Raw genomic sequence first — 25,093 nt, forward strand, 5'->3', positions numbered from 1 at the left:
AGTGAAAAACTGTACTATGGTACCACATGATATGTTAGACTCAGAATTGGATTACAAATAATTACCCAAAAAGCAGACACTCTTGTCCCTCAAGGTCTAATTTCTTAATGTTTTTATTTCATACTATTGCAAATAAGACATCAGACTGCTCTCACTGGTATCCATATATCACAAAAGGTCAAGGAAAAATGTCCTGAAAGACAATACCATGTTGTTCCTATAAATATACTAAAGTAGCACTTAGCCATTAATCAAATATTTCTTTCAGTTAGAGATAACATTTTTAAATGGTGTATGTCAGTTTGCATCTGGAAGATAATGGTCTTGATAAATCTTGAAACTTATTATTTAGACCTCTTTATAGTAATGAATTGATCAAAGTTGTAAAACACATTATTTATAATATTATAAACAAATTGGAATCTGTAAGACGACATTTAATTCTGCTCTAATTTTTTTTATATTCTATAGAATGAAAGTAAAATAAAATGTGTTAACTATTTAGAGTTGGCCGTGACACACATCTGGGAAAATTGATACACTCTGCCCACAACATGCAACTCCGAAGTATTAGAGTAATTTATAAGTCCAGTCCATCAGAGTTATAAAACCAAAACTTACTAAAAGTTATTTTCGAGAGATACCAGTAATTAGATTGTCACGTTAAAGACTAAGATTTCTTTATCTTCAAAAGAGCAGCTGAACTTTTATATTTTTATAACTTTTATATTTGCAGCCAAATATAAACACCTTAACTAGAAAATGATGCTACAAAAACTGAATTTAACTAGATTTCAGATTGACTGTTTCCTGTTAAGAAACAGCTTGAATTTTAAATAAAAAAGTGAGATGTCAACCAAATAAGACTACTCAAATTGATTAAGGGTTTCAGCAAAAAGATAGGGGGGCAAAATGTTCATGGTTTAAAATGCAGAAATAGCTATTGATAGCTAGAGAGCTTAAAAAGAATAAGAAGTGTTTTAAGAGAAGAAAAAACGATGCCAAAAATAGCTTTATTAACAAAGGGGATAATGTCTACAACTTCTTAAAAACAAGCCCTGGGCAAAAATTTTATCCTCACAACACTCCATGAGGTAAGGAAGAACTACTGCCCCTTTTATTTTCCTGCTTTGGCTTATTGTCAATACAATAAATTCGACTTTGTGTAATGGCACCAGTCACTGAACAACAATTAGTGTTCCAGTATATTATTGTAGTGATAATGGGTCTACCTTGGCATGCAGTATATCAAATCTTGTCACAAGTCTCTGATATAGTGTCCAAGTTTTGTTGAATGTCCACAGCAAACGAAATTAAACTTGGATTTAATAACAACACTTGAAGGCATTAATAGGCCTTTTGTGCATATTTTGAGTGCTGAAAGGGTTAACCAATCAGTATGTATGTCAGGGGCACTGGAAAGAGGGGGCAGGTGATCCTGGATGGGGGGAAGGATGGGATGGGGGGGGGCAATGGTTCAGTTCTGGTGACTCCGCCACTGTTAGGAAGCTTCTGCTGCCCCTGATATGTATCTTGGGCAGTTAAAAGGTTAACTTTTTAATCCTAAAGTTTCATAAAACTAAATTTGTCAAAATTGGGATGATTGGAATACAACTTCTTCCCCTATTAAAAAAGTTATTGTGGGATTCTGGGAAGGATGAGGGCAAAAAAGCTTATTTTTATAGGCCAAGCTTAGTTATTCTTATAACATGTCAGTATGTTGAATTATTTTCTGTTCTGTCATAGAGCTTAGTAGAAAGTAACTTGGACATAAAGGTGTTCTTGATGAGTCCTTCCTCTTTCTTTTTATCTTGATCAGAAGTTAGTCAGGCTAGTGCTTTTAACTTTGTATCTTTTCTTTTCGGATTGTCCTTGAACCTTTAATAACAAATAGAGTTTTCCATAAAGTTGTCCTACAAAAATTTCAGTGTTGTCTCAAATTCCTAACACAGTTGTTCACTCAAGATATCTCCTGTCAATAGAAGATATTAAAATATTTTCAACTTACTTGAACAGAAGAATAACATTTCCAAACTATTAAGAAACACATTTCCTACGGTAAGAGTTATGAGTAGTATGGCACACTAGATATTCTAATATTTTTCTATCAGAAGGGTAGCCGTGTTAGTCTGGATCTGCAAAAGCAGCAAAGTATCCTGTGGCACCTTATAGACTAACAGACGTTTTGGAGCATGAGCTTTCGTGAGTGAATACCCACTCCGTCAAAGCTCATGCTCCAAAACGTCTGTTAGTCTATAAAGTGCCACAGGATTCTTTGCTGCTAATATTTTTCTGTTCCCCATAAGAAACGTCTCCTTATGTTAATAACTATGGAAGCGTAAACAAACATTTCCAGATTTTACTTATGTTTTACAGGGTCCACCGTGAGAACCTTCACTCCGTTTTATTTTCTTGTGGAGCCAGTGGACACGTTATCAGTTCGAGGGGCTTTTATCATACTGAACTGTTCAGCTTACTGTGAGCCTTCTCCAAAAATAGAATGGAAGAAAGATGGGACTTTCCTAAATTTGGTGTCAGATGACCGGCGCCAGCTGCTGCCAAATGGATCTTTATTAATAAACAGTGTGGTGCATTCCAAACACAATAAACCTGACGAAGGATATTATCAATGTGTGGCAACTGTGGAAAGCCTTGGGACCATTGTAAGCAGAACAGCAAAGCTTACAGTAGCAGGTGAGTCCTGTAATTGAGTGCATGATAATTGACTGCATGATGATGTCGATGTGCATGTGACGGGATCCCCAGGGTGCAGCTTGGGACTGTAGGACTGCTTTGTCCCCTTAACTCTCCAGCCTGGGCTGTCTCTCACAATGCTTTGCTGGTAACAAGTAGCAAACCCCTTCAGGCACTGTTATCAATCAGCAGAACTGCATTTGGAGTCCCATACTCAGCTAGATTGCATGAATGCTCCCAGAGCCACTCATGAATCACAGAGAGAGGCACCAGCCGAATCCTCCCCAGCTCCCAGGCTTGTACCTCAGGAATATACTGTCTTGCACTGCTCAAGATGAGTAATGCAAGTTTATTAATTGGTTTACCACTTCATCAGTAGAAAGTGGATTTCCACCAGCCTTTGTAAATATGAGCAGATTTATCAAACACTTCAGGCAAACTCACTGGTAAAGATGACCAGTAAAACAAGTTTATTGACTACAAAAGGTAGATTTTAAGTGATTATATAAGTGATAGGTAAAAAGTCAGAGTGGTTACCAACAAAAAATAAAATATAAGCACGCAGTCTAAACTCTCATCTCTATTAGACTGGGCAACATCTAGATTAAGCAGTTTTTCTCACCCCACTAGATATTGCAGTTCATAGTACACAGGTTTCATCCTTGAAACCTAGGCCAGTCTCCCTTCTTGGAGTTTTCAGTCTTCTGAGTGTCCTTGTTGCTTGCAACATAGGTGGGAAGAGGAGAAAAGGCCAAGCATAGGGGCCCCGGTGTTCTGTTTTAAATGCTCAGTCCCATGTGCTTGCAGAACACAAGTTCAGGCATGTCTGGTGGACATTGCTGAGTCCCCAGGAAAGACTGAGCAATTCCCCTGGTGTGGCCTTGTGCACATGAGTCATTGCATTGTAGCTCCCTTGCCTTCGGAGATGGATGGCCAGAGAGTGGTGGCTGGTGGCCAGGCACCCAGCTCTGAAGGTGGCATCCTGCCAGCAACAGTGCAGAAGTTAGGGTGGCAAAACCATACCATGCCACCCTTTTGTCTGCGCTGCTGCCTACAGAGCTGGGCGGCCAGAGAGTGGTAGCTACTGACTGAGGGCCCAGCTCTGCAGGCAGCAGCTCAGAAGTAAGGGTGGCAATACCAAACTATGCCGTCCTTACTTCTGCACTGCTGCCCGTGGTGGCTCTGACTTTAGAGCTGGGCTCTTGGCCAGCAGCTGCCGCTCTCCAGCTGCTCAATTCTGAAGGCGGTGCTGCTGACAGCAGCAGTGCAGAAGTAAGGGTAGCAGTACTGCAGCCCCCCCCCCACAGGACCCCTACAATTACAACCCTAAAATTTTACATTTAAATACCTGAAATCATGACATTTATTATTTTTAAAATCCTATGATCGTGAAAATGACCATAATGTACCCTGAATTTGGTAGGGATCTATTTATAGCTGAGGCCTCAGGAATGTCTGATTCTATTATTTTTGGACAATGTAGCTTTATGCAAACTATATACACTACATGAAAGAAGCTTATAATTACTTCACAACAGCAAATCAGACTTCAAAAACAAAAGAAAAAGAAGCCGAAGCAATTTAAGGAGAAAAAATTGTCCATGCAACAATTTTCCTTCGTTTCTCTAATGATCTGCTTGCCAGCTTTTCTGACAATTTTTTCTTCTGCGAACAAATGGCTCAGGGTAATGAATTCATCCTGACTGGTGCTACAGCATCTCCCAGAGCTGCTACTTGTTGCCATTTATATTCAGACATTGTCTCTATTACATTATTGTGTGGTATTGTGAAAGATCAGTAACAGTGGAAATAAACAACTGATTTTTCTCCATCTTACAGCAGTGACTTCCAGAATATCTCTGAAATGGGAAGTGTTTTTTTTAATATAATTTCTATATGTTTTTTGGAAATGACATTAAAAGCAATCCCAATAATTTTATCTAAAATAATTATAATTTAGTCTCTTTTGACTGAGTAGTGATATTTCATTTTGCTGAGTTCTGCACCAGATCATTTACACCGTGTGGCATGTCTGTTCTCATTTTCAGTGCAATGATTATGAATAGGTAAAGTTAATAGAGTGAGAAACAAAGAGAATTTAATATACCTTTTAAAATGTCCAGTCCTTGTATTCTCCTTTATACCATTCTGAAAATTCCAGTGATCTAGGTTGGAGGTTCTGTGACCATATCACCTTTAATAAACTCAGAAATGCTGCAGAGACCGATTGTTTTGTTTTGTTTGCACTCCTAAAGGTACATTTAAAAAAGTTTGTAAGCATTGGCATAAACAGATCTGTCCACTCTGGATGAGGCCAAATGTATACCACACAAACATTTTCAACCTACACACCCACATTCAGCAACCCTGCTGTCTTAGAAGAATAGTGATTGTGGGTGGAAACATTTGTTAGAAATGCTTATTTGAAAAAAATCACTTCTACAATTTGTATAACTAGTGAAACTGAAATTATTAATTAAAATAATTAAAGTTGGGTAGGTTGGTCTTATATGATCTGTAGGAGCTTATGTTGCCATCTGTGCTGGGATGCACTTCATATGTTTAAAAAATGGAGAGATGTAATATACATTTTTATATTGAAATGAGTTTGGAATAACTGTATTACTTACAAATGGCAAAACTGCAGGTGAGTAATACAGTTCAGTGATTGCTAATAAAGCACTTACGCTACACTACATTGTATACCCTGCATATGACAAATTCTACAGATACTATGCTTGAGTTTTTAACTGTTTTTTTAAAAAAAAGGATATTTTTCAGAACCTTTTACATGTAAAGCCAAGCTGGCTACGTGCTGTGAATATATAGGCTTTCAAAGGAGCGGTAAATTGTAAGTGATACTTTCAAGGCTGATTCCCCACTCTGGCACTTTGAGTGCAGAAGGTAGGGGCCTGGAAGGATTCTAAAACTTAATACTGGTCACTCCAGGCTTGTATAAAAACTTCCGAGGTTACAGCTTCTCTCTGATCTTGGATGGGTAGATGCTGCCACCACCCAAATGCAACCCCCCACTTTTGAAAACTGACAAAGGTGCGCTTGGGAATTCCTTCCTGTGGGGTACCCTCACGCCCTTTCATGCCCCCTTCCAGGGAAGAGCTGAGAAAAAAAACCAAAGGAAATTAGCTGTTGCCACCAGCTAATTAAACAATATATGCACAACCTCTGAGGATACAACCTCTCACCCCCAAAACCTGTTCTTAAAAAAGGTAAATTTTATTAAAAACAAAAAGAAAGAAAATACATCTGGAACTTACGCTTTTACTAGATTTAAAAAAAACAACTTACAAAAATTGAATGTCAAGAATAACCTTCTTGAGGTCCAGCTTAATGGTTACAAGCAAAAGAAAAGCATTTGGGGGTTAGCAGAGAGGAGTCTACAAGCCAATAAGAAATAACCCTAATCATGTCTTCCTAGACATTCCCTGATTTATTTACATATCTGGGGTTCCAGATAAGCAGTTCTTAGGTATGATTTGATGATTTTTCATACCTAGTTTAACACTTCCTACAGCATAGTTCAGCCCTGTTCCTGCTCTCTCTCGGGAGAACAACAAGAGACAGGCTAAAGGGGAGTCTTGTTTCAATTTTAAAAAGTTCTAGCCTTCTTGTTAGCCCTTTTGGCCAGGTGCCCGCTCACTTCCTTTTATCTATGCATGCAGTAAGACTTTTTAACCCTTTACAGGGAAAGCAAGTAGAGAACAGCTACCAAGAGGGATTTTATAGCTAGCTGGCTGGCTGGGTATTCATAAAAGGAAGTTTATCCCGCACCCCATCCCACTCCACCCCCCTTCATTTATCACAGATACATTTTATAAATATTATTAAATCTTAGTTTTCCCTACATCATCATGTCACACATTTAATGATCTGCCAATGTTAGAAACAGATGCCTTATACCATCTATAGAGCGTAGAAAATATCAATAACGAAGATGTTGCTGCTGATACATACTTTGCATTCATTAATATTTATGCAGTGCTGAATAAGATCTGTCTGCTTAGAAAAGCTTTGTAAAATATCATTTGATTCTCAGTTTCTGAGTTTTAGATTGCTTTGACCGTTACTAGCGACAAAGAGTCCTGTGGCCTTTATAGACTTATGGGAGCATAAGCTTTTATGGGTGAATACTCACTTCGTCAGATGCAAGTAGTGAAAATTTCCAGAGGCAGGTATAAATATGCAGGCAAGAATCAGTCCAGAGATGATAAGTTTAGTTCAATCAGGGAGAATGAGGCCCTCTTCTAGCAGTTGAGGTGTGAGAAGGAGGAGAAACTGCTTTTGTAGTTGGCTAGCTATTCACAGTCTTTGTTTAATCCTGAGCTGATGGTATCAAGTTTGCGCATGAACTGAAGCTCAGCAGTTTCTCTTCGAAGTCAGGTCCTCAAGTTTTTTTGCTGCAGGATGGCTATCTTTAAATCTGCTATTGTGTGTCCAGGGAGGTTGAAGTGTTCTCCTACAGGTTTTTGTATATTGCCATTCCTAATATCTGACTTGTGTCTATTTATCCTTTTTATGTAGGGACTGTCCAGTTTGTCCGATGTACATAGCAGAGGGGGCATTGCTGGCACATAATTACGTATATTACATTGGTGGACGTGCAGGTGAATGAACCAGTGATGTTGTGGCTGATCTGGTTAGGTCCTGTGATGGTGTTGCTGGTGTAGATATGTGGGCAGAGTTGGCATCAAGGTTTGTTGCATGGATTGGTTCCCGGGTTAGAGTTATGATGGTGTGGTGTTTGGTTGCTGGTGAGAGTATGCTTAAGGTTGGCAGGTTATCTGTGGGCGAGGATGGGCCTCCTCCCAAGGCCTGTGAACGTGAGGGATTGTTGTCCAGAATGGGTTGTGGATCATTGATGATGTGTTGAAGAGGTTTTAACTGAGGACTGTAGGTGATGGCCAGTGGAGTTCTGTTGGTTTCTTTCTTGTGCTTGTCTTGCAGCAGGAGGCTTCTGGGTACACTTCTGGCTCTGTTGATTTGTTTCCTTATTTCCTCATGCGGGTATTGTAGTTTTGAGAATGCTTGGTAAAGATCTTGTAGGTGTTGGTCTCTGTCTGAGGGGTTGGAGCAGATGCGGTTGTACTTTAGCGCTTGGCTGTAGATGATGGATCATGTGGTTTGTCCAGGATGGAAGCTGGAAGCATGAAGGTAGGCTTAGTGGTTGGTGGACTTCTGGTATAGGGTGGTGTTAACGTGACCATCACGTATTTGTACCGTGTTGTCTAGGAAGTGGACCTCCCGTGTAGATTGGTCTAGGCTGAGGTTGATGGTGGGGCGGAAGCTGTTGAAATCGTGGTGGAATTCTTTCAGAGTCTCCTTCCAATGGGTCCAGATGATGATGTCATCAATGTAGCGTAGGTAGAGAAGGGGAGGGATCAGTGGATGAGAGCTGAGGTGGACGAGAGCTTGAGAGGCAGGCTCAGCAGGTGGTAAGTGAATCCCGGGACGGGGAGAGCGAGCAACAGGGGAAGGAGTGAGCAGCAGGTGGGTCCTGGGGAAGAGGTGGGACTGGGGGTGGGGCTTTGAAGAAAGAGGTGGGGCAAGGGGTTGGGCCTTGCCGGGCAGGGTGTCCAGTTTTCAGCAGTTAAAAAGTTGGCACCCCTAGTGGGAAGAGTAGCAGCTGCTGCTCACCTGGAGAAGCATTCAGGGATGGCTCTGGTCAGAGAGATACTGGTGATATCCCTGTCTTGCTCTGAGTGTGGCTCCCCTCCCCTGTTCTGCCTCATTCACACCTCCATCCCACCAGGGGGGAGGCAGCGAACTGGTTGTGAGGGCACAATTGAAAAAGATTGGGGACCACTGCACTAAGCAAACCATGTCCTGCAAATTATTCATTACATTTTGGTTTTGGAACTTTTCCAAGTAGAAAGCCTATCAGCTGCTTGGTGATACCATACTATTGAAGACCCAACCTCACAAGTTGCATGCAGTCAGTTGGAGTGCAAAATGGGTAAAATTTTCTTGATAGAAAAGATTACTAATGATATTTGTTACTTTAAATCTTCCATTTTAATGCTAAATAGTTTTATTTACAAGATGTTGTACCAAGTTCTCCATGACCAGTATGAGTTGATTACAAGTACTAAGATCTTTTCCTCTGTTGTTTTTTTTTTTAACTGGTTACTCATGCAATTTGCAAAAATGGTGTGGAAGTTATTAGGTGGTATTATCATCAAGGGGAAGAAAAGGCATTTATGGGGTGGAGTGTTTACATAAATTAAATAACTTGATTTTTTATCATTAATTTATATCAGGTTGAAACTTTGTAAAACTAATTTGAAAATTTGTGCTACTGCAGCTTCAGATAAAATTTAAAAAGATCTAATCTATAAATGCCATTCTTTCTTTTTAAAACTCCACTATACTACTGTGATAGGCAGCAGACAAAATACTCACAATTAAGGCTCCTATGTCACTAATGCTTAGCGGGTCACATGAATCATCTCATTGACTTCAGTGGGGCTGTTCATGCTTAAAGTTAAGCTTGTGTGTAAGTTTTTGCAGCAGCAGAAGCTAAAAATTTACTTTTCTCTTAGTGGCATAAAATTTTTGTCACTTCAAAACTTAATTGCTTCCACGTTCCAGGCACCTACTGTTATTTAGACTTTTAGTATGTTAAATTTATTGTGAACCAATTTATAAAAAGAGCCAAAATGTACAAAAATAGACCTTTATATGGGCCCTTGTTTCCATATTTAGGCACCTAATTGACTTAGGAGAACAAGCCCCACTAACTTTAGAACTGCAAACCCTGAGAAACGAATATAGTCTTGATGAAACATTTTAGCTTCTTAACTTGTGGAAGTTCAGTATATTGATAGGTGGTGCTGGTTGCAAATATAGCCTGGGCTATTTGCTTGTTAATTTGTGTTGTGTTTGTACTAAGGATGTTAACGAGACTCTAGAATTATCTTACTATACAGATGAACATTTTAAGTGTGCAACTTAGAAAAAATTTCTATGTATAATTTAAAAATTCTACCAACAATTAGGAAATTAAAAAATCAAATCAAAATATCCACTTTATCAATAAACTGGGAAGAAAACTAAGAGCTGACATCACGTAAATATAAAATCAGTTTAAATAAAATGATTTAAATAAAATAATTTAAAAAATTGTTGCATTTTTAAAAAAAATCATGACATTTATGCTCTCCTTGTTCAGTCAAGCCCCAGGATGTTAAACAAGAGTTCAGAGAAAGTCTAGATGACAGTGCTGATAACATCAGTGCCTCATCTTCTTTACAGCTCTCATGGTGGTTGTGGTGGATCTGAACTAGTGGCAGCAATTGTGGGAAATTCTAGGGAAAAGGCTAGTGTAGATAAGGGGCTTTCAGTTCTTTATCACAATATCAGAAGATGTAGATGAAAAAAAGTTTTATTATAGTAGAGCTCTAGTTCTGCTGTTTAGGTTAAGAACGCCTTTGTGTTTAAAGTTCGATGTCTCTAAATGTTATAAAATCTGCATGTTTATGCTGATTGCCTTGAAATTTGGTGTGCCTCATAAAGATAGGTTAGTGATCCAAATCTTGGGGTCATCTGATCCATTGATTCCCGAGATACAGACCCCACTGCATCCCAAAGAAACCCTCATCTTTTCTTAAGTTTGCTGGAGTCTATCAGTATTTTTTGCACAGAGCTAGGTATCAGACCATGATTTTGATCATGCCTCAAATGGTCTCAGTCTCTCAACATTTACACCAGCTAATGCATGACATTCTCACTTGCCCTTTAGGGGAGATACATTGAAAACAATATTTGAAAGAATTTAGCTCTAGATTGGCATCTGCCAAATGGGATTTCACTGCGCATGTGCAGACGAAGTGTCCAAAAGGTTTGCTAGCCAGTCATGACTCATAAAAGCTGTGAGGCTCAAGGTGATATATTATGGCTGTTGAACCTGAGCACACCTGTGCACTGTAAATTCAAATACAACCTTGTGCAGAAATTTGGGAAGTATGGGAGTAGGCATATTGCCAATCAGGGAGAGTGGGGGCTTAAAAAGACAGCTCCTAAGCTACCAGAGGAGCAAGCAATCAGGAGCAGCAAATGGGAGTTTTGTGAGGGAGTTTAGAGAGGGGAGTGAGAACCAGACACACACCTAACGTTCTCTAAGCTTAGGGCAATAAATACCCCTCCTCTTCCCACAAAAGCAAGCAAACAAAAAAGGAACAAACAACCCCCTGAAAGAGTACAAATAATGCAGGCAGAAGTCCAGCAGTTTATTGCACTGGTTCTCAACTGGGGGTTTGTGGGCCCCCTTGGATTAGATTTCAGGGGGCCCACCAAGGATTGGCTTCAGCCCTAGGCAGGGGGGCTTGGGAAGGGAGTGCTTCCCCCCATACACCATCTCTGGTTGGAGGTCTGTAGGTTTGTCTATTTAAGGTTAGAGGTCCCTGGGTAAAAAAAAGATTGAGAACCAGTGATTTATAGCACTCAGTGCAGCATGCCTGGTGGATAGATGGCCTGTTTGTGCATTTGGTGCAGGCCTATCCCTATATTGACTGGGTTGTTGTCACCTCTGGACAGGATTCAAAGATAATATTCGTAGACACTATTAATGACTGCTTCTTGAAGAAGCTAGTTCTGGAACCCACAAGGTGAGAGGCAATTGCTGATTTAGTCCTAAATGGAGTGCAAGATCTGGTCCAAGAGGTGAGTATAGTTGAACTTTTTAGTAGTACTGATCATAATGTAATTCAAGTTAACACCCTTTTGTGAGTGTGGGGGGAAATAGCAAAGAAGCCCACCACGGTAGCATTTAGCTTCAGAAAGGGGAACTATACAAAAATGAGGAAGCTAGTTAAGTGGAAATGAAAAGGAACAGTCAGAAGTGTGACGTGCTAATTGCATGGAAAATTTAAAAACACCATAATAGAGGCTCAGTTTAAATGTAAAGCCCTCCCTCCCTCAAAAGAAGTAGGAGGACCAAAAAAAATGCCACATACTTTCTGCTTGGAACTTGTTTTCTCTCACTCCCTAGACCAGGTCTAATCCCTGCATCTATTGTATATTTGAGTATTTGTAAAACTAGTTTAAGAATAAATGCACATTTTTAAAGACTTTCCTGGAAAGGCCATGGTATGAATTTATATTGCAAGGCACTCTTCTATCAATATGCAGTCAGAAGGCACATGCATTTCATAAAGTGCAGTTATGTAAATAAAGATAACTCTGCCCATTAGTCAATATCAACAAGGAGACTTTGCTAGCTACTAAGCTAATATTTACTGATAAAGCTCTACGATCTCTGCTAGACAGTAAATTTATATCCTTCTAAAGAAGAAACTAATAATTTTTCTAATGGAATATATAATTGGTTGCCTAATTTTTAATAAAATTAAATGGTCTGAATGGATAACTATAACTTTTAAAGCTCTAGCGCTAGCTAAGTGTTTAGGATCAAAATGGCTAGAATTACTTTCATCATCTCATACAAAATATTTGACTCAAAAAAGGAGATTGTTATTTACATTTAAATTAAGTATCTGCTACTGTCCATTTGAGAAACTGCATCAAGCAGTTTTCTCCTACAGATGTCACTCTCATAGGAAACAGAACTAAACACTATGTGTTCAGAGTTGTTTCCTCTTGCAAGGCTTTTCAGATTGGAATATTCCATAGCATTAAACACACACACAGAAGTGACTATTTTCTAGAGATGAAGCTGACCTGTTATTGAAAAAAGTTTAATCGTTGATGAAATAGAAAACTGGCATGGGAGTGTAACAGATTCCCCTGTGGAAGTAATGAACAGATGTAGGGAAAAAAGTCTTCCTCTCTGTTCCTGTTCATCCTCTAATGAACACAAACAGGTTTTAAATAGCAGTGCCCACAACCCTCACTCAATCATGGGCAGGAATGTCCCTATAAAAGAATATGGTGGTAGCTATCAAATGATATTTAATATGGAGTAAGTTAGTATGTTAAAATTGAATTATGAAAGCCTATAAGCTACATTTTAAAATATAGACAGAGGCTGACTATCTCACCTGACAGGTTAGAATCTGTTTGCATGGTCAGTAAATTAACCATTTGAAATGAGGTTAATTAACAATCCTTACAGACCTTTTCACAATAGAGGACTGATGCAGTTGCAGACAAATTGTAGAGCTACCCACTAAGGACTATATGAGGAGTTGTCTGGTATGATAACAAACCAAAACAACTTTTGCAACAGGTGCTAGGGATAATGATGAACTTCATAAACACCCATGATAAATGGGCTAGAAATCTTGAAAAAACAAGTCCTGGAAGAATCAGAGAGAAATCTCAGACTCAGAAAGGAGAACGAATCTGAGGCTGCTCTGTCCAAAGAGAGTTAAAGAATAGATATTCATTTCAAGGAACGTAAGTGATTTATTTTCTTTCTAGTTTAACGAAATTATAGCGAGCCTATCCAGCTGAGCTTTGCTAAATTTTCAGATTAACTATATTATGCACAACTTATTTTAAACTCTCTTTCTCTCTATTTTTATCAAACTTTATTTCTAACAGTTTTTTTAATCGCGGACGTTTACTTGGGCAATTCCCACAAACTAAGGAAAGGTAAAGCAGGGTAAATAACAGATGGACCCTTAACATTCCAGTTACATGTTATGGCCCAAAGGGTTCAGACAAAGATATCCTCTCCTAAAAGATGTGCCACAAGAGGCTGCAGTCAGGCAAATAAAAAAAGAGAAGTATAACAATGAGGGAGGAAATAAATTGATGGGATTACAGGTGACAATACATTTAAAAAGTAGTGGTTCCCAGAACTCTGCTGCCTGAACTGAAGTTAATACATCAAGGATGAAATCCTGGCTCCAAGTAAATGGCAAAACTCTCGTTTTCAGTAGGGTCAGGATTTCACCACGTCTCTAATGTCCTGTGAAAAATTTGCAGTGTCAGGTAGCCACCCAAGAGGCCCAGCACAAAAATCTTACCCATGGCATTGGCAGTGTGCATGAGGGCCCTGCACTTTCTCAAAATCAGGCCTCTTTAAGGTCTCTCAAGTTGGACACACCAAAATTGAGGCAACTAAAAATCACTATTCACTTTTGAAAATCTTTGTCCTTGTCTCCAAACAAAGCTCCTGTGCAAGAGCATGACAGTGTTTAAAAAAGCATAAGAAAATATGCCAAACTTCATAGAGAATTTTCATTTTTGCCCGTGATTAAATATGTAAGATTAGCGGTCCAAATTCAGGACTAAGTCAAAGTAGCAATAAAGACAAATCGTTCTTCTTTGCCATCTCACATGAAAAGAAGTAAATGCAGCTTGGGAGAATCTAGAATGATAGATGTGAACTTGAACATTTTTATTACCCTGAAATTGTCTAAATTGTTTCTCAGTTTCTACTAATGGCTTCCAGAAATTGTATCAACTGCATTCCTAAAATCTACCTTGCTCAACCTTTCCAATCTTCTAACACTAAAAAGTAAGACATCAAGAATGAGATGTATTTTTTTTACCTAGGATAATATTTGGTTAAGATATGAATGAAAAAACAGATATTTATGAAAATGTAATGTTGCAAAAAACATTTCACCAATATGCCACTTACTTTGAGCAGTTTAACACACATTTAAGTACAACTCATCTAAGTCTCTAAAAGCCTAAAAAGCCTGGTCTACACTAGGAACTCACATAGGCACAGCTGTGTCTCTCAGAGGTGTGAAATATCCACACTCCTGAGAGATGTAACTATGCCAAATCAACCCCCAGAGTAGACAGTGCTAGGTTGATGGAAGAATTCTTGGGACGGTAGATTACCTACGCTAACCAGAGAACCCCTCTCTATGCCCCTGTAACAGTTTACGTGTAGACATATCCTTAGACTGTCATTTCACAATTCAAAGGCAAAATCTAATCAGAAAGATCAGGAAGTTCTTTGCAGCATTATAAAAAGCTCGCTGAATAAGGAAAATGAAGAGAAGATGGCTCTACCCTTGTGGTGAAATTTCCATGTAAAAGGCCTTGTTGAAGTCTAGCTTAAACATTCTTTATATGAAATAAACTGGCTAGCTCTGATTCTCAGATATAAAGATCAGGAGTCCTTTTTTATGCAACATATTTGCAAGTAAATATGAAAAACAAAATATTGCATTTCAGATTAAAGCTCCCTGTGCCTTTAAACCAGAGGGGAGAGAAGAGCTAATTTAATTTCTTTAATTCTCTAGAGATCATGAAAGTTTCAAGTTTCCTGACATCATCATACTCATGCTCCAATATTCCATGGTGGGGTTGGGGGAGAAAAGGGAACAAGGTCATATTGCAGAGCTGGACCCTAGTCTCTGCCTGTCACTTCCAGTAAACTGAGATTACCCAGAAAGCTAACCCTTTTTGATTTCTGAAAAACAGGAATGCCAACATCTGGAGTGAGTGACCTGATACATTACAGATTGGCAGAAATGCCAGATTTATGAAATTCATCCTCCAGCTATACAACATCTGAGCTCACTCACCCACCATTGTATGTTTTCATTAGTACAGTACTCTGCAGTATAGGAATTGTTCACAGCAAAGTTTCCATTTGATTTCACTTCAAAACCAAAACATACCAGTTTATTAGAACAGCCTATCAGTCTTTAAAAGCGTTCATTTATTCTTAAAACTGGTTTTACAAAGACTCAAATATACAATAGACACTGGGATTAGTCCTGATCTAGGGAGTGAGAGAAATTAAGTTCCAAGCAGAAAACGTGTGGCATATTTTTGGTCCTCTATTTTATTTATTTATTTATTTATTTATTTTTGAGCTGGGAGGTGGGGAGGAAGATATTCATTTAATTTGAGCCTCTATTTTGGTGTGTTTAAATTCATACAGAGAGAGAATTGTTTGAGTTGTTTATACTGTTCTGTATACTACACACTGAAATGCAAGTACAATATTTATATTCCAATTGATTTATTCCATAATTATGTGGTAAAAATGAGAAAGCAATTTTTCAGTAATAGTGTGCTGATTTTGTTAGCAAGTAGTTTTTAAGTGGGATGAAACTTGGGGTACACAAGACAAATCAGACTCCTGAAAGGGGTGAAGTAGTCTGGAAGGGTTGAGAGCCACTGATATAGCGAATGTAAATTGGGTACTCTGTTTACCCTTTCTCATAATAGGAATAAAACCAAACGATCAATAAAATTGAAAGGCAACAAATGTGAAATGGGTAAAAGGAAATACATTTTAAGGCATGCATAATTAATATGTGGAATTTAGTGTTGCTGGATATCACTGAGGCGAAGAGCTTAATAGGAATCTTAAAAGGACATACCATTATGTTGTTCTCTTTACATAAAGACAGCATAAAGAAGTATATTAGAATAAAAAAATAAATCTTTATGCTTCATCCAAAATCAACACCTAAATGCCAAGAATTAGGAAGAAACTTCCTAATAGGTTATTTGATAACTAGCCATTACTGGGATTTTTTTTGCAAGTAAGTGAACACTGTTAGAAACAGTATGCTGGACTAAACGGACCACTCATCTAATGTGGCTATTCCTATGTTGAATGTGTTAAAAAGTATCCCAGTCTCTTTATTAAACTTAGCTTTAATACATTAGGACTTGCAAAATAACTAGTAAGTTTGAAAACTTGATTTTAAGTGGCTATCTCTCCGTAGTTCTTCATCATTGGTACAGCATGTTACATGATTAAATTCAGCTTTTGACTTGTCAGAACTCCATCCACTGGAGTAATCTGTAGAAATGTCTCTGGTGCAGTACACTGGAAAAATCAAAGCTCAGAAGATCACTTAACTCAAACCTGTAAGGGGGACTATGTTTAAGAACTGTATTAACCTCTACCTTAAGTGCTTGGGAAGAGTACTATATTATGATGGTCACTGGTAATTATTCAGTTAAGGCTGCAAAAGAGAGACCATTATAAACCTAATTTCATATGCTGCTACTTTTAATGAACATTCCCCTGGAACAAAAATTTCCCTGCTTGGTTTCTGTACACTAACTCCTCGCTTAACATTGTAGTTATATTCCTGAAAAATGCTACTTCAAGTGAAATGATGTTAAGCGAATCCAATTTCCCCATAAGAATTAATGTAAATGGGGGGGTTAGGTTCCAGGGAATGTTTTTGCCAAACAAAAGACATTACACACACACACACACACACACACACACACACACACACACACACACACACACACACACACACACACACACACACACACACACACACACACACACACAGTAAGTTTTAAACAAACAATTTAATACTGTACATAGCAATGATGATTGTGAAGCTTGATTGACAGGGTGGAGTCAGAGGGTGGGATATTTCCCAGGGAATGCCTTGCCGCTAAATGGTGAACTAACACTCAGCTGAGCCCTCAAGGGTTAATACATTTTTGTTAATGTATCCTCACACTCTATAAGGTAGCACAAATGGAGGGAGGAGACACAATAGAGGCATGGCAGTGGTTGCAAACATTCCCTGTGGAAACTGAATGTGATGATGAACCTACACTATCCAACTGGAGCGTACCACTCTCTCCACTTTCCAAGGTGCTGGGAGTGTGTATGCATGTGCGTGTGAGACAGAGAGACACACGTGTGTGTGTGTGTGTGTGAGAGAGAGAGAGTGAGACAGACATGCATTGCCCCTTTAAGTGCGCTGACCTCACTCTAAGTACACTGCCTTTTCAAGTAAATCAGCAAGTTGAGACAGCAGCTGCCGCCAGCAAGCTCCCTCTGTCCTGAGCCCTGTAGTGTCATCGTCCCCTGCTCTGTAGAGATGGGGTACAAGGGCAGGGGGTAGGAGTTGGGAGAGGGGGACATCCTGACATCAGCACTCCTCTTCCCCTCCACTCCTTCCACAGCAAGCAGGAGGCTCCTGGGAGCAGCTCCAAGGCAATGGGGGTAAGAACACCTGAACTGCCAGGTACTTGATAGCCTGTTGCACAGGGAACTTAGGGGGGCTGCCGACCTGCCCTGGTTCCAAGCCCTTTCCAGCTATCTCCAACGGGCTGCTCTTCCTGTGAGCAGGTGGCTGCCAATCAATGTTATAAGGGAGCATTGGGTAACTTTAAATGAGCATGTTCTCTAATAGATCAACGAAACAACGTTAACCTGGATGATGTTAAGTGAGGAATTACTGTATGTAAATGGGAATTGTTTTTTGAAAGTTTGAGAAGAATCTCTTCAGTTGTTTGAATAAGGGGAAAGTAGGGATGGAATGACTGGGGGGAAGCAGTTTCTAATGTAAAAACGTTTTCTATTGATTTCAATGGGAGTTAGGTGCATAAATACCTTTAAGACCTGGCCCACTGTCCTTTAAATAGAAGAACTTGCTTAGCTTGGAAAGCGAAGGGCAGCGGTTAGAGAGAATTGAACATCCAGGATTTTTCTTTTTTTAAAAATGTCTTGCCTCATTTTCTTGTCCCATCACATTCCCTCTGCTGTACCCGACAGGTATAGGGACTGATTCTGTTAGGCTATTGCTGAGACAATTCGGATGAAAAGAGTTGTAAGAATCACAGTAGCAAATCCAGCAAAATATGGCTGGTAATCCAATATATGAAAGTTTTTTAAAGGCATGAAAAAATGTGAATAATGCAAATGTATGGTATTTGCATAAATTTTGAATGCTTTCTGCAAACCTTTAATAAAAACCAAAAACCTGAAAACCCTTGTCTATTGTAAAACTAGAGCCATCACCCCATAGATTGAGTGGGCTAATGGATCCTATGGGCAGCAAAACTCCAAAGTATTTAATAAAGATTTCAAAGGTATTTTACTTCCTGTTGTCTGATAGCACCTTTAGATGGAGGTCTGGTAGGAAGTAATTGTTTGAAAAAAATTTCTATCAGAAAATGTTTTTGTCAACCTCTTCAGCAGAGAAAAAGTTGATTTTAATTTTATTTTCCAATTGGAAAATTTGGAATGAAAATCTTCATCAACATAATGAAACAAATATTTGTTTTGTTTTTGACTTAGATGTTCATTGCTTGATTGCTTCTTCAGTGGAACAGAAATATTACTGGACCATATTTGCTTGAGTTTTCAGTATCAAAACATGGATTTTTAAAAAAAGATAAATTTTAGGTTATATGCTAAGACAAGGATTGGCAGCTTTTCAGAAGTGGTGTGCCAAGTCTTCATTTATTCACTATAATTTAAGGTTTCGCATGCCAGCAGGACCGGCTCCAGGGGTTTTGCCACCTCAAGCAGCCAAAAAAAAAAAAAAAGCTGCGATCGCGATCTGCGGCAATTCAGTGGGAAGTCTTTCGCTCCAAGCAGGAGTGAGGGACCCTCCGCCAAATTGCTGCCGAATGCCTGAAAGTGCCGCCCCTTCCGGAGTTGCCGCCCCAAGCACCTGCTTGATACGCTGGTGCCTGGAGCAGGTCCTGCATGCCGGTAATACATTTTAATGTTTTTTAGAAGGTCTTTCTCTACAAGTCTATATATTATATAACTAAACTAGTGTTGTATTGTAAAATAAACAAGGTTTTCAAAATGTTTACGAAGCTTCATTTAAAATTAAAATGTTGATCTTATGCCACCGGCCCGCTCAGCCTGCTGCTCGTCTGGGGTTCTGTTCACCTAGATTGACAGTGGGCTGAGCGGGGCCTGTGGCCGGGACCCCAGCTGGGAAGGGTCTGGCAGCCAGAACCCCAGACCGGCAGCAGGCTGTGCGGGGCCGGCAGCCGGGACCCCAGATTGGCAGTGGGCCGAGTGGCTCAGCCCACTGTTGCTCAGGGTTCCATCCACCGGCTGCTGCCAGACCGGCTCATCCCGCTGCTGGTCTGGGGTCCCGGCTCTGCCCACATACAGTAGGTACCTACCTTCTCCCTGGTTCTGGCCCATTCTCTTCCTCTCTCTGCACTGAGCTGAGGGTGGGAGTGCACTGAGCAGAGGGCTGGGGGTGAAAGGTCTGGCCAGGAGCTAGAATGAAGGAGGAGGCTCAGGGTTGGGGCAGGAGGTTTGGGTGTGGGGGCACTCACCTGTACAGCTCCTTTTTGGTGTGAGAGGTGCTGGTGGGAATGTGGGTGTGTGTGTGCAGGAGCTCCCATTTGGTGTGAGGGTGGGTGTGGGGATGTGTGGGGTACATGGGATGTGGGAGAGCTTGGGATATGTGGGGGTGCAAGAGTCAGGGCAGAGGGCTGGGGACATGTGAGGGGGGTGCAGGTGACAGGGCAGGGGGGGGCTGAGTATGTGTGGGGGTGCTGAGTCAGGGCTGGGGTTGTGGGAGGGTGGGGTGAAGGAGTCAACAGAAGGCTGGATGAGTATGAGGAAGGTACAGGGCTCAAGGCAGGGGCCTGGATGTGTGTGGGGGGGTGCAGGGCTCAGGGCAGAGGGCTGTGTGTGTGGGGGTCAGGGCTCTGGGCAGAGGGCTGGGTGACTGCCCCCCTCAGAACCCCCAATCCTCCTGCTCCTTGTCCCCTGACTACTCCCTACTGGGACCCCTGCCCCCCAGGACCCTATTCCCTATCTAAGCCTCCTTGCTCCTTGTCCCCTGACTGCCCCCCTAGGACCCTAACCCTACCTGTCCCCTGACTTCCCTGACCCTTATCCGCACCCCCGCACCCAGACAGACACCCCCCCCGAACTCCCATGCCTATCCAACCGCTTCCTGCCCTCTGACAGGACCCCCAGAACTCCTGATCCATACAACCTCCTCTGCTCCCTGCCTGCCTCCACCCCTCTCCACACTCCTGCCTCCTGACAGCGTCCCCCCCAGAACTCCTGACTCATCCAACCGCCCCAGCTTCTTGTCCCCTGACCACCTCCTCCAGAGACCCCCCCACCCTAACTGCCCCCCCCAGACCCTCCTTACTCCCTGTTCCCTGACTGCCCTGACCCCATCCACCCCCCACCACCTAACAGACCCCGGGACTCCCATGCCCCGTTCACCGCCCCTGCTCCCTGACTGCCCCCTCCAAAGACCTCCGCCCCTAACCATCCCTCTGGGATCCCACCCCCCTATCCAACCCACCCTGCTCCCTGTCCCCTGACTGCCCCCACCCCTTATCCACCCACCCCCTGGCCCTGGACCATGAGGCTCCCTGCTCATCCGGAGCTCTGCTGCCACGCGTGCAGCCCAACCACTCAGAATGCTGCGCGTGTAGTGGCAGTGCTGCAGATGAGCAGGGAGCGTCTTTCCCTCCCTGTGGAGCCAAATACTGCCCCGCGGGAGAGTGCAGCCCTGGCCCCCAGAGTGGTGCGCGCATGGTGGCAGGGCTTTGGGGGAAGGCGGGGGAGGGGCTGACTGCTTGCTGCACTCGGCCGGACACTCCGTCTCGGGAGTGCGGACCCTGCTGCTTGCCGCGTCAGCAAGATTTTTAATGGCACACTGGAGTCCCGGTAGGCCCCAGCGTGCCATTAAAAATTGGCTCTCATGCCATGTTTGGCACACGTGCCATAGGTTGCCGACCCCTATACTAAGAGATCAAATTTTGATTCTTAATTATCATGTCTATATGGTAGAAGGGAATATTTGAAAAGTTTTCTTCAAGTGATTGTTCATTTCCATTCCAAGCAGGTGTGTGCGCGCATGCCAGCTGAAAGATATACCCTTAGCAGTGTCCGGAGGGTCGGCCTTGGCACCCCCTGGAGTGGCGCCTCTGTGGTGCCCTATATAGGTGCCCGCCGACCCTCCACCCCCTCAGTTCCTTCTTACCGCCAGTGACGGCTAGCTGGAACTTTTTGCTCGCTCTTACAGCAAGCATAGCAGTGTCCTGTTCAAGTGTATATAGTTGTTCCCTCTCTCATAATTTAGTTAGTGTTAGATAGTTAATGGTTTGGGTTTTTTTCCCCCAACATGCTCGTCGCCCTGCTGGGGCATGCCCGGGTCCCTAGGGCTTAAACTCTGCAAGGACTGCGGGAAGTTTGTGCCGAAGAGTCACCCGCACTCTTCCTGCTTAAGGTGCCTTGGAAAGAGCCACCAAAGAGACCAGTGCAGTATCTGCAGGGGATTCCGTCCCAGGACTCTTAAGGACAGAGAGCAGAGACTCAAAGTGCTCCCGATGGAGGTGGCTTTACGGCCACACTCGGACCCCGAGCTGCCCGACCCGGCGCCCAGCACCTCTTCCTTGGTGCGTAGAGCCCCAGCACCCCTATCAAGCCAGGAGGCCCAGTCTAATACTTCCAAGTCCCGGCACCGGGGAGAATTGGGATATAGAAAATCGGCCTCCGTGAGGCACCTATCACCATCTCCAGCGCCCACAAAGAAAAAGAGGCCGGTGAGGGGCCGATCTCCCCACCAGGACCTTAAAAGGCCAGCTGCATCCACGAGTGCAGTGGGACAAGCCATGCCACAACTGCATTCTTCCACGGTTCCGTCGACTCCTGCCCTGGTGGGGGTGTGGTCGAGTCTGGACTGGTCAAGATCCCCAGACCTCAATGAGGATGTGCGTCTTTCATCGACGCCGGAGGCGTTTGAGGTGGCCTCTGACTTATTAAGCCTCCTGGTGCCGGCCTCCCCGCACTGGCGGAAGAAGCTTCACAACATGGCCCGACCCCTGGTCCAATCAAGGGGCAAGCCAGCCATGATGTCTCCTCAGTCTCCGCTCTGCACCGCCCCTGCGGCACTGGCCCAGAGGGAGCGTTCCCTTGCCCCACGGCACCACCCTCCAGCGGCAGTGGGTACTGCTCCCCCTCGATCCTCCTATTCGGGGACCTCGGACTTGGAGGTGGAATCCTACTGATCCAGTAGATTGAGGAGCAGGCTTCGCACGTGAGCCAACAACCTTACCTGGTACAGTGGCAGCAGCAGCCGCCAGTGGCCGTTCTGGACTCCTTGGGCTTACCATCAGACCATGGGACAGGTGCACGGCCCGCGCTCCAGGTCTGTGTCAGTTTCCTTGATGTCAGTGGCCCTGGCACAAATGCCTCAACCACTGGCCCTGCCACCAGACAGGAGTGTGCCACATCAAAGCCCGGCACCCCCTAGCCAGAGGCTGGCACCGGCAGGAACCATGGTCCCGATGCCGCAGGCACCACATAGCATGCCTCGTCGTTTGTTGTTGACCCCGGTACCGGCTGCGTTGCTACATCCGCACCGGCCATGCAACTGCAGTACTGTGTGTCGCAGGACCCTGCAGAGACTGAAGGTACAGAGGAAGGCCCTTTGCAGGTGATCTCCTCCTCTTTCTCCTCTCCAGATGAGGCGGTTGCAGGAACTTCAGCGGCACCAGCCCTAGAGGACAACCAGGTGCTTCAGCAGCTCCTTAAGCGTGCAGCTCAGAGTCTGGCGATCCAAGCGGAGGAGATCGAGATGGATGTGGATCTGGTAGTGGACATCCTGGCCCCCTCCGACCCATCTAGGATTGCCCTACCATTAATAAAAATGATAGCTGACACGTCCCGCACCTTGTGGCAGACAGCAGCTTCGTTGGTCCCCACAGCCAAAAAGACAGAGAGGCGCTACTTTGTGCTCTCCAAGGGCCATGAGCACCTGTATGCCCACCCTCCCCCGGACTCTCTGGTTGTGGATGTGGCCAACCAAAGGGAGTGTCGGGTTCCAAGGGTCGACACCGAAAAACTGGGAGGCCAAAAAGTTGGATCTATTTGCCAGAAAGGTGTACTCAACAGGGGGTCTGCAATTACGTATAGCCAACCAACAGGCTATAGTGAGCTGGTATGGACACAACACCTGCTCAGCATTGTCCAAGTTTGCTGAACTCCTTCCCCAGGGATTGCGAACAGAGTTTTCGGCTATAGTGGAGGAGGGTAAGTTAATTTCCTGGGCATCCCTCCAAGCAGCCCTGGATGCAGCCTCCTGCACACTGGCAACTGGGCTCGTTATGCGACGGGGAGCCTGGCTTCAGGTCTCAGGTTTTCCAAATGAGGTCCAGCAGACCATTCAGGACCTCTTTTTCGAGGGACCCATGCTCTTCTCCGAAAAGACGGACAAGAGGCTCCATAGCTTAAAGGACTCAAGGGCTACCCTACGCTCGCTGGGCTTACACATCCCAGCCACCCAACGCAGGCAGTTCAGACTGCAGCAGGTCCCGCGACGTTACCGGTGGGGGGAATCTCACCTCAAATTTGATGGTGCGGTTGAGGACTACCTGCCAGTCAGAACTCTGGATCCTACCAACCTTACCTTTTCGTCATGTCTGTCCCCCTTCTATCATCCCTGATCCCAAATCATATCGGACAGTTGGGTGCTCCTCACGGTAGAGAGGGAATACTTTATCCAGTTCTCCCTCCCTCCCGCCCCACCAGCCCCCCTCCCTGTCCCTCTTCAGGGACCCCTCTCACGAGCAGCTTCTAATTCAGGAAGTGCAGTCCCTCCTCATAGAAGGGGCAGTGGAGAAAGTTCCTCAGGAACTCAGGTGCAGGGGTTTCTACTCCCTGTATTTCCTAATACCCAAGGTGAAAGGGGTCCTCAGACCCATTCTGGGCTTGCGGCATTTGAATAAGTTTGTAAAGAAGCTCAAGTTCTATATGGTCTCCCTGTCCTCCATCATTCCCTACATGGATACAGCAGACAGGTACGCTGCCCTCGACTTGAAGGACGCATATTTTCATATCGTAATAGTTCCCAAGTACAGGCGTTACCTCAGATTCGTCATGGGCAACACTCATTTCCAGTTCACAGTCCTGCCTTTTGGCCTGTCAGTGGCCCTAAGGGTCTTCACAAAATGCATGGCAGTCATGGCAGCCTACCTGCGCAAGCATGGGATCCAGGTGTTCCCCTACCTGGATGATTGGCTCATCAAGGGCCACGCCAAGGCACAGGTGGAGGCTCAGGTGGTCTTCATCAGACGGACCTTCCTCAAGCTTGACCTCCTGCTGAATGAGGCCAAGTCCCCCGTCTCTCATCCAGAGGATAGAATTTATAGGGGCGGTTCTGGACTTGACGCAAGTGAAAGCATACCTACTGGAGGCCAGGTGTCAGGCCATGTCCAACATCATTCTCGGTCTCCAACGTTGCCCGATCACCATGGCAAGAAACTGCCTTAAGTTGATGGGTCATATGGCTGCATGCACCTATGTGGTGAACCACACCAGGCTCAGGCTGCGCCCTCTCCAGTCCTGGTTAGTGACTGTGTACTGCCTAGCCAGGGATGTGCTGGACTTGGTAGTGATGCTTCCCAGAATGGTGCTAGATTCTCTCCAATGGTGGCTCGACCCACAGGAGGTCTGCGTGGGAGTACCCTTTATCAGCCACCAGCCATCGCTATCCTTGATAACAGACATGTCGGATTTGGGGTGGGCAGCGCACCTGGGGAACCTCAGGATTCTAGGCCTTTGGTCCCCAGCGGACCTCTCCTTGCACATCAATGTCAGGGAGCTACAGGCGGTGCATCTAGCCTGCCTGACCTTCAAATCTGACCTGGCGGGCAGGTGTGTTGCAGTCCTCATGGACGATACCTCAGCGATGTTCTCTATCAACAGACGGGGGTGCATGCTCCTCTCCCCTGTGCCTGGAAG

General features: G+C 43.5%; 1 protein-coding gene across 10 annotated transcripts in view; it reads left to right on the forward strand.

The window, feature by feature from the left end:
• The window catches only part of NEO1 (neogenin 1), a 559,154-nt gene that overhangs the window by 208,487 nt on the left and 325,574 nt on the right, over positions 1 to 25,093 (forward strand). For all 10 annotated transcript variants that reach the window (XM_030577723.1, XM_030577731.1, XM_030577724.1 and 7 more), the window contains exon 2: positions 2,377 to 2,694. In XM_030577723.1, coding sequence (XP_030433583.1) covers positions 2,377 to 2,694 — 318 coding nt within the window. The remainder of the gene's footprint in view (positions 1 to 2,376; positions 2,695 to 25,093) is intronic.

Source organism: Gopherus evgoodei, chromosome 10 (assembly GCF_007399415.2).
Source record: "Gopherus evgoodei ecotype Sinaloan lineage chromosome 10, rGopEvg1_v1.p, whole genome shotgun sequence".
NCBI lineage: Eukaryota > Metazoa > Chordata > Testudines > Testudinidae > Gopherus > Gopherus evgoodei.